The sequence below is a fragment of the Hipposideros armiger genome, unplaced genomic scaffold, assembly GCF_001890085.2.
Source record: "Hipposideros armiger isolate ML-2016 unplaced genomic scaffold, ASM189008v1 scaffold_285, whole genome shotgun sequence".
In the NCBI taxonomy this organism is placed as follows: Eukaryota; Metazoa; Chordata; class Mammalia; order Chiroptera; family Hipposideridae; genus Hipposideros; species Hipposideros armiger.
The window spans coordinates 1,554,631-1,566,099 of record NW_017731635.1 but is presented as its reverse complement, the minus strand read 5'-3'; the positions used below and the strand labels follow the sequence as shown (position 1 = coordinate 1,566,099).

At 46.6% G+C, this 11,469-nt stretch overlaps 1 protein-coding gene across 4 annotated transcripts in view; it reads right to left on the bottom strand.

The window, feature by feature from the left end:
- DOP1B (DOP1 leucine zipper like protein B) overlaps window positions 1–11,469 on the bottom strand; it is a 107,609-nt gene that overhangs the window by 14,290 nt on the left and 81,850 nt on the right. For 3 of the 4 annotated variants that reach the window (XM_019658631.1, XM_019658633.1, XM_019658632.1), the window contains exons 25-32: window positions 10,415–10,522; window positions 10,255–10,321; window positions 8,155–8,299; window positions 2,978–3,057; window positions 2,637–2,746; window positions 2,371–2,517; window positions 1,258–1,319; window positions 627–755 (exon numbers count right to left, since the gene is read on the bottom strand). In XM_019658631.1, coding sequence (XP_019514176.1) covers window positions 627–755; window positions 1,258–1,319; window positions 2,371–2,517; window positions 2,637–2,746; window positions 2,978–3,057; window positions 8,155–8,299; window positions 10,255–10,321; window positions 10,415–10,522 — 848 coding nt within the window. The remainder of the gene's footprint in view (window positions 1–626; window positions 756–1,257; window positions 1,320–2,370; window positions 2,518–2,636; window positions 2,747–2,977; window positions 3,058–8,154; window positions 8,300–10,254; window positions 10,322–10,414; window positions 10,523–11,469) is intronic. The other variant, XM_019658634.1, reaches the window with a different exon arrangement.

Sequence of the window (11,469 nt, the reverse complement as noted above, 5' to 3'; positions counted from 1 at the left end):
CTCCACAACTAGACTGAAGAACAAAACGACAGCAACTTGTCTGTCCCCCTTCCCCCAATTCCCCAGCACTGTTCCCATCCCCCCAATTCACCAATAAAAATCTTTAAAAAAAACAAAAAACAAAACAAAAATAACCCAGAATGTCCATTTTGCCACATCAACATTTTATAAGAAGGCAAAAAATCCTTCAAAATCACAATCCACAATAACTCATTTTTGAGGCAGACAAACAATATAGTGAGTATGAAGGAGAGAAAAGCTATTAAAGAAAAATTAGGTGCTTCTCTAAAATCTTGCCCCTTCACTGGCCTCAGTATGTATTGTAAACTTGAAGGATCCTGACTGCAGGAGGAATCCAGGAAAAGGCAGTGCTGAGAAAGTACCGTCAGACTTTTAAAAACTACCTACTAAGACTAATAGCATTATAGTCATTGATTTTAATATAAAGTTTCAGATTTAACGATATATTCCCAAAGTTCTACAATAGCCCCTGCTGAATACTCATTTTGACACTCGACCATTCTGCCAAAATGTGCTGTGGGCCCCTCAAACAGCCAGCCCATCTCAGCCAGCAGTGGGTCTGGCTGGGTGGGGGCTGGGCTGGGGTGAGGGAGGGCTGGCCTTACCTTGTATCAGAGGAAGGTATAGGTGGTATTGGTCAAGTTCGCCACTGAAGACAGCAAAAGCCTGGCGCTTGAGCAGCATGGCTTTCTGCTCGAAACTTGAGAACAGTTTTAAAGAACTGCTCTGCATGTCTAGAATAAATATAGAAAATAAGTTCCATTTAGTGATAAAATTACAATTAGAGGTTAAGTGATAGGAAATTCATGCTAGTGTAATTCTTACGTCCCCTGGGGAAAAACCATGATCTCGATTAAGGAAGGGCATGTGGTTCTTATTTGTATATCTATTTGTAAAAATACTTATTTCTTTTTATATACTTAATGGTAGGGTATCAGAAGAGGATACGAGGTACAGAAAAGTACTCCTAATATAGTATGGTAAACTTATCATAACGTTCAACAGTATTTCTCCACATAAAGCTACAGAAGAGGCTGTTAAGGCATTCTTGTCAATAGGTTGGAACTGGAAAGGCTCAGTCACTTAGTCCTGACATATTATGCATGCCACATTACAGCTTTCGGCTTAGACGGCACCATACGGCTTGAGTGGGATTGCGGAATCTGTGTTCAAAGCTGGTTATGCTGGCCTTGGTCCCTTAATGTGTGACTCACGTGCAAGTAACACGGAACTTACTCATTAAATCTTTAAACATTGTTTTCTCGTGAGTCAGAAGATGGTCAATAATGGACTTCCAACTGGATATTAAAAAAAGCAAAATTAATTACATATGCAAAGGATGACAGTTTGATTAAAAGCATCAAGAACAGAACACACCCCTTTAAGATCTTTTAAAAACTACTTTCTGAATAGAAGATAGTGAAACGAATAAATGATTTTTATATATAGGAAAGCTAAGCAAAAGCCTTTCATTTATAACCATAACACAGGGAGCGAATAACGGAACGAGTAACATAGGGAACAAAAAATAATCCCCAGCTAATCATAAAAGAAAACAAAAGTTATCACTGTACTTTGGCTTTTCCAGGGTGGCCCTTAAATACTTTTTACCCAGGATGATGTTCATACATTTGTGTTGATGGAACAAAGTGGGGGCAGTGAAAACGAATAGCATGCCTTTTCAAATGAGCTCTCCCAAAAGGGCAATGGAATTATAGGGTGAAAGCCACAGGGCCCTGGTGGTGGCAGGGCAAACTTTCGGGTCACACAGAAAACATGACGAGCCCCCTCACACTGTCCCTGCCTAGTACAGTCACGTTCTGCCGAGCCTGGGGAGAGTCACTGGGCGGTCTTATTGACCTCCAAGAGAAAAAGCACAGGAAGCTCAGACCACAGCTGTATCTCAATGGATCTCGGCTGCCAGTGCAGAGCCCAGCCAGCCGTGAGGTCTCAGTAAGAACATGTGAAGTGTAAGCTGAGAATCGGGATAAGGACCTAGAGGGGTCACCAGCAGGCCCTGTCATCTTAATGTTGGTCAAATATTCTGTGATTACAAGATAAAGCAGTGCTAAGCCCAGAACTGCTGGAACCCTGTATTAAGCTCTTTAGGAATAACATGCTCTCTTAATTGAAATTCTTCTGATAAAAAAAGGCACCTTTATAATTTTAAAAGACTTAATTCTTTTCCCATGAATACACACTTCACATGCAAGCTTCTGACAGCGATGTCCTATGACTTGGGTTGCTGCTAACTGCTCTCGTTTCTGTTACGAGATTTAGCGGCGCAAGACAAAACCCTTTTTACACTTCAAGGCTCAGGGCACATTTTATCAGGACAGCATTTCTTACTGCACACACGAAGTGTCCATCTGAAAGAAAGCAGGGTCCAAGAATAACTCCAGGACTTCTTTCTTCCAGGCGCGTTTCGTGTAGGCATAACCGCTCAGAGAGCTCAGCAGCTGAGCGCCCGCCCTGAAGCTGGGAGCGTTGTAGGCGCTAAGTGGGGGTGGGAGGAGAAAAGGGTCACGGTCAGACTGCCCAAGGAACACCTTGCGATGCATTCCCCATGACCTCTTTTCCCACATACGGGTGGGATACAATGCAGAAGGCATTACCTGTGGTTGCGTAAGTAAGGAAAAACATAATAAAGCAAACGGGAGATCAATGGGACGGCTTTCTCCTTCTCATCACTTCGATAAACCACGTCCAGGAGAGATGCCAGAACCTACAAGGATGGGATCACAAGAAAACAGAAATCTTCTAAAGCAAGCGATGGTAAGAAATACAGTCCTCAAGGTATATAGAACCGAACACAACAACTTGAGGCCAAGACTGACGCGGCGCTCCCCCAGGAGGGTGCAGCCCCCACTCACTGGCACCCGAAACGGCACGCCTCCCCGAAGCCTCAGGGTGGCAATCACTTCCGGGAGGGCTGACAAGCCGGGTGTGTCCTTACCTCTGCCAGGAGAGACAGGGCTTGCACACTGTACACTGACGGGGCAGACGCGGACACCATTGTTGAAGCAGCAGCAGCATCTGCCAAGGAAAGAGAAATCTGTGCTTTAATCACGATGGGTGGGTCACCCCCCATTTACCGCCCTCATGAACGTGCGTCACGAATCCCCCACCTTTCACACTGATTATGTACATAAATGTAACTTAGGCGGTCTTCTTTGTTTACACGCTCACTGACTCATGATCTTTTTCCCACCTCTATTCTCGTCACCACTCCTGGAACTTCGACATCCCCTTCGATGACCCATCTGACATCCCCTCTGAGCCCCTTGACCTTTTCTCTTCCAACGACCTTTCACTCTGGTCCAGTTCAGCCACCCACTGTCACCATCACACCCTTGGCCTCACCAATTTCCAAAATCTCTGCTTCCAGCGTCCTGATTGGACCACCTCGTATCTTTCCTGCTCACTTATGACTGGAACCCTGCTCTGACAATTTCCCGAATCCCTGTACAGGCCTCCAATCCCTTGAATCTATCCTTAATTACCCATCAACTCCTCCAGGTCTCCACTGCTCTGCCCCCCCAGCTACATCCTGTGGTCTACCATCGACCTTGTAAACATCCTTAACTATTTTGTTTCTCCTTCTGAAGTTCTCACCTAAAGAAAAGCAACACTGGCTAAACTCCATGACCCGCTTATGTAGTTTTGCGCAGCTAAATGTTCTAGAACTGCAAACCACTGTGAAACTGATCCCACTTTATTTCATGACCCTGAATCTCAAAAGGACCCGATGCTGCTAGATAATCCCACCTAATGTTCCTCGGCAGTATGCCAGCTTTCCCACAAAACCCCTCCCTTCCCATCTGATCACCTCACTTCATACTTCACTGAAAAAAAAGTAATATAATCAAAGGGGAACCCCCTTGATTTGGCCACTGTGAGTTATCAACCTAGAATATTTATATCTGTGTTCTCTGCCTTGTCTCCTGATCCAGGAGACACGTCCCCAACGCCTGGCAAAGAACAATTATTTCATTTGTGATATTAATCCTAGACCTATAGCCACAAGGCCTTTGCTTTCTAATTATCCTTTCTTAATCATCACCACAGAAATATGCTTTGTCATACTCCAATTTAAACAAAAACCCAAAACAATAACAGACATTCTCTGGTCCTTAGTTCTACTTGGTTTACTGCCATACTGACCACTAAGCGACAGAGAGTCATCTATTGTACATTCACTCTCTCCTCTTCCTCATCTCCAATCCGCTTCTCCGCGGATTCCAATCAAGTGTTCATCTGAGCTGCTCTCCCCCCGTGACTTCCGCATTGTCACATAAGGACCGCGGGTGTCTTCCTTGTGTTACTCCCCAGCAGCTTCCGCTGTGTTCCTCCTCCCACCTTCTGGAAACACTCTCTTCTCATAGGTTGCAGGGCCCTATGTTCTCGGTGTTTCTCCTACTCTCAGTCAATGCTTAATTGTCTTTTCTGGCTCTTTTCTTTTCCAGACATCTCAAATTTAATCATGTGAAACCAAGCTCAAATACACTGTCCAAAATATTCTTGCTTCAGTCTGTTCCACCTCAATAAATTGCTTAAGCCACACACCTACGTCATCCTGCCAGCCCTTTTTCTCCACCACGTCCAATCCGTCAGCAAGTTCGCCTGACTCCACGTTTACATCAGTCCACCTTTCCCTGCTGCCCTTGCCTCCAAGCCAACATCCTCTCTTGCCCAAACCACTGCGAAATCCTTCTAACTGGCTTTCCAGTGTCTGCTCCCATTCAGGACAGCCCTTAATGCTCATGGGAGCCAAAGTGATGCTTTCTAAAGACTGAATAAGATACCATCACTGCTCTAAATATTGCGTTGTCTGAAAAGTCATGACCCATTTTTGCAATGAAAAACATAGAAAACATGTCATGGCTTTTCCGACAACCCAATAGTTAAATGGCTTCCTGCAGCGAGAGGGATGAAAACCAAGCTTGGAACCATGCTCTCTGTCAAGCCCGACGTCCTTTAGCCCCCATTTTCTCCCTGACCTCCTAGACCAGTCATTAAACTCCTGCCACGCCAGTCTTCAGGTTTCTTGGGCTAAGCCCACTCCCACTCCAAGGACTTGCCATGCCCTCTGGACGGTGCCTTCCCTGGCCTTTGCACGCCTGCCGCCATATCTTTCTTGGGGACACGTTCTGTAACATCTAAAACGGCCCCTGCCCCACTTCCAGTCACTGTTTATAATATTACTCTCATTTCCTCACAGTACTAAGAACCACCTCAAACTCCCTTGGCAATTTACTTCTCTTTTTTTGGCCCTTAAAAAACTTTTATTTGAAATAATTTTAGGTTTTCAGAAAAGATACCTTTGTTAATTTAGTTTTGATTATCATCTTCCACACCCCACAAGAACAGAGACCCTGTTCATTTCGTTTGCGGCCGTGGCACTAGTATCAGAAGCCAGTGCGTGGCACATACCAGACACACATTTACACGTCAGAACCTGCACACCCAGTGCACGCACACAAACTTGAAGTGGAGAAGAACACACCACTTTGAAGCCTCATTCTGTATGAAGCTTTACATGGCCAATACATATAATTTGTTCAAGACTGCAACAAAATATAGCTGTGATCCAACACTCAGGTTTTTTGATACTCTGCAATTTGCTAATTAAGTCTTATTGAGAAGCTCAAAAGTCCCCTCAAGCTTTAGAATGCTATAATTTCTGGGAAAAAATTGGAAAATTACAGTATTGTCTTGATGCTACATTTAATTATTGCACAAAAGCCAGGCCCAGTAACACTCAACATAGTCGGCACAGCTGAACTTGGTGGCAGAGAAGCAGATTAGTCTGTTAATCTGTCATCTGACAGAAATAACTGAGGGCAAATTCGCCAGGTACATGCAAGAGCTCATTTCTAGAACCACGACTAAAACCATAAACACAGCCTGAGAAAGCATAATTATTGGTTTCTTTTAGTCAATGACAGTATACTAGTTATAGTGTCTTCATTATAAAGTATAATAATTTCTCTTGTGCAAACCACAAAACTAGCTATCGCACAAATATGGCGCAAGTCATGGATGGTGGTAGCACTGCTGGCCCAGCTCACCATCCGTTCTCCTCCTGGGAATAGAAGCCTTTTCCAGGTGGGAGCCCACTTCTCGTGGCTTCAGGGCACCAGTCCTCCCACCCACACCCCAGTTCAGGTCAGTCCCATGGCCCACGAGGAGCCAACCAGTATCTCTGTGTGAAACCTGAGAAACCTCACAGAGCACCTGGTGCCTGCTATTCCTAAAACCAGATGTGGACGCACAGGCTTTTCACGTACACGAGCCAAAAAGTCGTGTGTTGTTTCTGTCCATCTAAAATGGATTTCTGTTACTTGCAAGAGAAAAGAGCCCTGACTTCCAGACAGTTCTTCCCTTGCCTATTAAAAATGACAGATTCGGCTTTGTTGCTACTGACGTAACTATTGCTAACAATAATGACAGAGGTAATGAAATACGACAGAACCGTTTCCGAACATTTACTTTGTGGCGGGTACAGTGCTACTGAGCATCAGTGTATTTTTTTGCCCCGTGTTACTAAAACTGAGCCAAACCGACTTTCTCGTCCGGTGGTAAACAATATTGGGATGGGCATGCTTTCCTGGTCCTGTGTGAAATAGTACTGGGAACTGGCAAACACAGTCACCCGCTCCAACACACTCGTATGCTTAATCCTGAAAAATAAACTAAACACTGTGGGGAGCCGGCTGGGATCAGCCAGGGACACTGAGGCTGTAAGATGGCGAGCTACAGGCCTCCATGTTAGGTGAGCAGCTCGAGAGCAGCTTGAAAGTTAGACCAGAGCTGCAGGAAGGGTTCAGTCTGACAGCTGGCAAGCTGACGGGCTCTCAGGCCGGGGGAGCAGCGGGGGAAGGTTGCTGGGTAGATCTCATCTCCACTGTGCCGCTGAAGAAAGAACGGCCAATGCCACAGACAACCTTGAAAGTTGCAGAGTGGAAGGCCATCCTGTTAACAGTTTCTACTTGCCATGTTTTGTCTCACTTCGGGGAGATTGCTCCCCAAACCCCCTACCTAAGCTACTTTTGCTATAAAAGCTGTGTACAAACAATAAACGGGGCCACTCTCTGCCATCAGCACTGAGTGGACCTCCTGCCCCCAGCTTTCATCTCTAGACTCTTTCTTTTCCAGTCTCCCACCCAGTCCTCTCAGGTACCCTCTCAGTAAGCTCCAGGTGATGAGCCAGGGGCGTTCGGTTGAGCGAGCTGGTCTCGTTCAAAACACCAGCGAAAATAGTTTATGTATTAAAACGAGCCATGGGCTCATCAAGACCCACTCTGGACCCTCGCCTCGTGCTGTGCCCACCAATCCAAAGGTATTTTGTCATGAACTCTGCCCAATCTCAACCAGTTCTCTTTGAAAGATCTGCTACAAACACCTCAGCCAAGGCCCTGGAGCCCTAGAAACATCCTCCCCACGTTCCCCTTGTTGAGCACCTGCTATGATTGCAAGTTTCTCCCTCACTGCAGCAGGCCTAACAACAGCCTGAGGTTTGCATGACTGACAGGCTTGTCTGGTGGTCTTTAGGGCGCTGGCAATGGACAATCTACACTCCTGCACTTAATTCAGACCCTTCAAGAGCATCTGGCTGGTCCTCTGAGCAGACAGGGGAGTCTCCTTTGCAAGCCTCCTGACCGTGTTCCTCAGACGCTGTAAGAGGTAACGAGGTGTGCCGGGCCTATGTTACGTCCAGGACAGAACCTTCACCTCCTGGGCAATGGCGAAACACAAAGGTCACTGAGAGGCAAGGACGTGTTGCCAGAAATGAAGTACACAGCGTACACCGCCTGACAACAGCTGACTGGCTTACTAAGGTTCCTTCCACAGTTCCACAAAAGAAAAACCTATGTTCTCCGATTTTTTATCCCGCATAGATTTCTATCACTGACTCCATGCAAATTATCTTGGGAAGTTACTTTCTTGGACCCCCATCTAGGCTCAGTGAGGGGCTAACATGGCAGTATGTCACTTAGGACGCTATTAGTGGAATCCTACTACTTATTGTACGTACAACGTACAATGTAAGAAGTAAAGTGGTTTACTTTTAAGGAGAAACTAGACCTGCAGCTGGCAGCAGGCATTCTTTTCTGACCCTTGTACACCTACCATACAAATCTTCCTCAGCATCAGATTCTTCCAGAGAGATCTGAGGCTGGGCCTTCACTTCCAGGTTTCTGCTTAGCCAGCTGGTTTGCTCCAAGGAAGAGCCAGCAATGTTGCCCACAGCTTCCAGGATTTTCTGAGTGACTTCCTGAGAGGAATCGGGAGAAAGAGGAAAGGAAGTTAGTTAAGGCAAAGCATCGTAAGTGCCTAAAACAGCACCATCCAATAGAAATACAATGCGAGCCGCACTGTGGGCTGTATGGGTAACCCGAAATGCTCTCAGAGCCAAGGTAAAAGGTAGTAGAAGGAAACTGGTTGGTAATGTTGAACCTAACGTACCCAAAATATTATCAACATGTAATCAATATAGAAATTAATGAAATTTTGCATTCTTTTCTTATGTGCTGTCTGAAACCGGCGTGTATTTCACACTCATTCATGAGCCAGTTGCTCAACAGCCACGTGGCTAGCAATGAGCACACTGGCCAACCTGCAAAAAACAGAGACATAGGAAGTCACCACTGCACACTGCATCTAGCAGATCAGCTTTCTGGTTTAATCTTCAGGACCATGGGTTCTTGTTAGAGACTCAATTAAAAAAAAATTTTATTAGGGAACAGCCATGGTCATTACACATTGCTTTCATGCTACAATGGCATAGTTGACTCTTTTTAAGGAGGGCGCAGCTCACAGTGGCCCATGCAGGGATCGAACCGATAACCTTGGTGTTATCAGCACCACATTCTAACCAACTGAGCTAACCAGTCACCCCTGAAACGCACCTTTCAATAATATAACAAAAAGCAAACTTAAATAAATTAAGTTGACTTGATGGGGGTGAAGTGAGGAGTCAGACGCATCAGGAGTATAATCAGTGGAGAACCTGCTCTAGTGTCTGGGATAAAGAGATGGGAACACTGAGCAGGTTTCTCAGGCCAGTGTCAAAAGTGTCACCAGCTAAGGGGCCGGACGTTCCTGGTTTACACTATCGGCCTGCAGTTGTGTTCAGGCATGAAACAAGAACGCATCTGCCAGCCGGGTTGCAGGAGGGTGCACCTGAGGGAATTACCTATGGGAAGCCTGGGCAGAGGTATACTGTGGATGGTGCCAGCAGGAAAGATCAAGGCAAGGGGCTGAGGGCTCAGAGGAGTTCCCATTTAAGGTGCAGAGAGGGGATGGAGAAGTGTAGGGTGCCTCGAAATAGCAGGAAGGAGTTGGTGCCAGGGAGGCTAGGGCATCATGGCACAGAAGCAGGGGCCCACCTAGACTCCCAACCAAAAGGAGCAGCGATGAGGCACATCAGCTGCACCAGCTGAGGAAGTGCCTGAGGCCAAAGCTATAAAGAGGGAGGGGTCCGCTGCAGCTCACAGAGGTACCAGGTACGACTCGGCAAGTGTTCCCCAAGCACTGGGCTGCAGCGCCTGCACTAACATGATGCTTTCTGCTCTGCAAGCTGAGGCCACCTGGGGGAGTCACCTGTGTTTTCTAATTATGCTTTGCTGTGCCTTACACAGGACTCCAGTGCCTCGGAACTGGAACTGGACAGACCTTCCACAAATGTCCGGGAGCCAAAGCCAGAAAGCTTATACATCCCAGCTTAAATCGGAGCCTCTGACTCAAAAAGCCCTTCCATCAATGATTGTGATGGCTGCAAAACAGTGATTTTTAAAACTCTATCATTTCTTCTATTTATAGTTGGCATTCTGCTTGAAGGAGAAGGTTTTCCTTCTGCTCTGGGATGCACTTTTAATTTTCAGAATTTTAAAAATTTCCTATGAGTATTGCTTTAATAAGGGGCGGGGGAGAACGGGTTTAAGGAAAGAAAGCCACATGTAGTTCTTCTCCCAGTTATGCTTAAGGGTCAGCTTTGCAGACACCTGTGTACAGTGGGAGGGAGAGGGCAGCTTGTAAATTCCTCAGCAGAAGCCACCCAGCAGAACATCGAGCCCTCTAAAGATGGTAACAGAGGAAGTGAGAGCTGAGAACAAATGCAAATCGGAGCCCCGGTTCCACCCAGCATTTATTAGCCACAGCAATGTCCTCTAAAGATGGATGGATGGACCCCTGGAGTAGAGACTCTGCTGAGCTCCTTCACATGCTCACCTGCAGGTCTTTCTGATCCTTCTTGTTCTCCAGGCTGGGAGTCCTTGTTACAAAGTCATTCAGCATGCTGCGGAGAGACAAGAAGCTTCAGACCAAGAATGCTGCAGAAATGAAGTCTGTTCCAGTAGAAAAACATGACACTGAAAGCTGTGACCTGTACCTGAGAAGCAGAAAGTACCCGGGCGGGGCTAGATTCAACTGCACGGACTCCTTCAACACGCCCAACAGTGAAGGGAAGTTCTCCTGCAAGGCTGTCACCGGGAGCCTGCTTTCAAAAGACAAGTCGAAACAAAACGTTTATTTATAAGCGCATTTTAGATCCAGACGGTTGGAAAGCAGAGGGAACATGGCATGTTTGACTGTTCTGCTCATTCTCTTTTCAGTGAGAACACACACCAGCTAAATTCTGGTATTCTGGCAAGAACTTGGGAGTTTGGAGACCTGAAAGCCTGCCGCTGACAGGCCAGGTGCTCCGGGTTTCCTCCTCTGTGAAATGAAAGCCTCTGACTAGAGGATGTCTTTGATCGCTTGGGCCTGTCTAGATCAAACATGCGGCTTCTCCAATCTCATTGGTAACATGAATCACCCATCGATTTCACATGAATTCACCCATCACATGAATCACCCATGTGATCATAAATCACATATCGATTTATGAAAGGTCATAAATCGATAGGTCAGGGGTCACCCACCAGGAAGCTGACCTTCAGAAGCCCTGAGATCAAGCCTATGGGGGGAGAGGGGGAGTTGCGATTGCAGCCATAAAGCGGGGCCACCCAGCACCGCGTGCTGCAGCTCAGCCGCAGTCAGAGGGCCCTGGGTTCAAGTTCTGATCCCTGACTTACTCCTGAGTGACCTTGGCAGTGCCTCCTCTGCAAGAGGATGATAAACAGTCTAACCTGCAGCTGCTGTGAAAGCTCAGAGGTCACTTAGGCCACTATGATAGATGCTGGCTAATGCTACATGTCAGCTATCACAAGAAGACGTGACCAGCTCATCTTACTCTAGGAGGAAAGAAGTACAGTGATGCTCGTGGGTGAAGGGTCCACGGCTGGTCTGAACTTAACCCCAGACCCAGCGACTCCTGGGGCTACAGCCCTTGACTTACCTTCCTGCACCTTCAAGGTGTGGTGAGTGGGAATAACTATGGACAGTGAACTGTTAACCAAGGAGGCTGCACCTGGTTGTGAAAGTGCTGATAGACCCGTGAGGAGA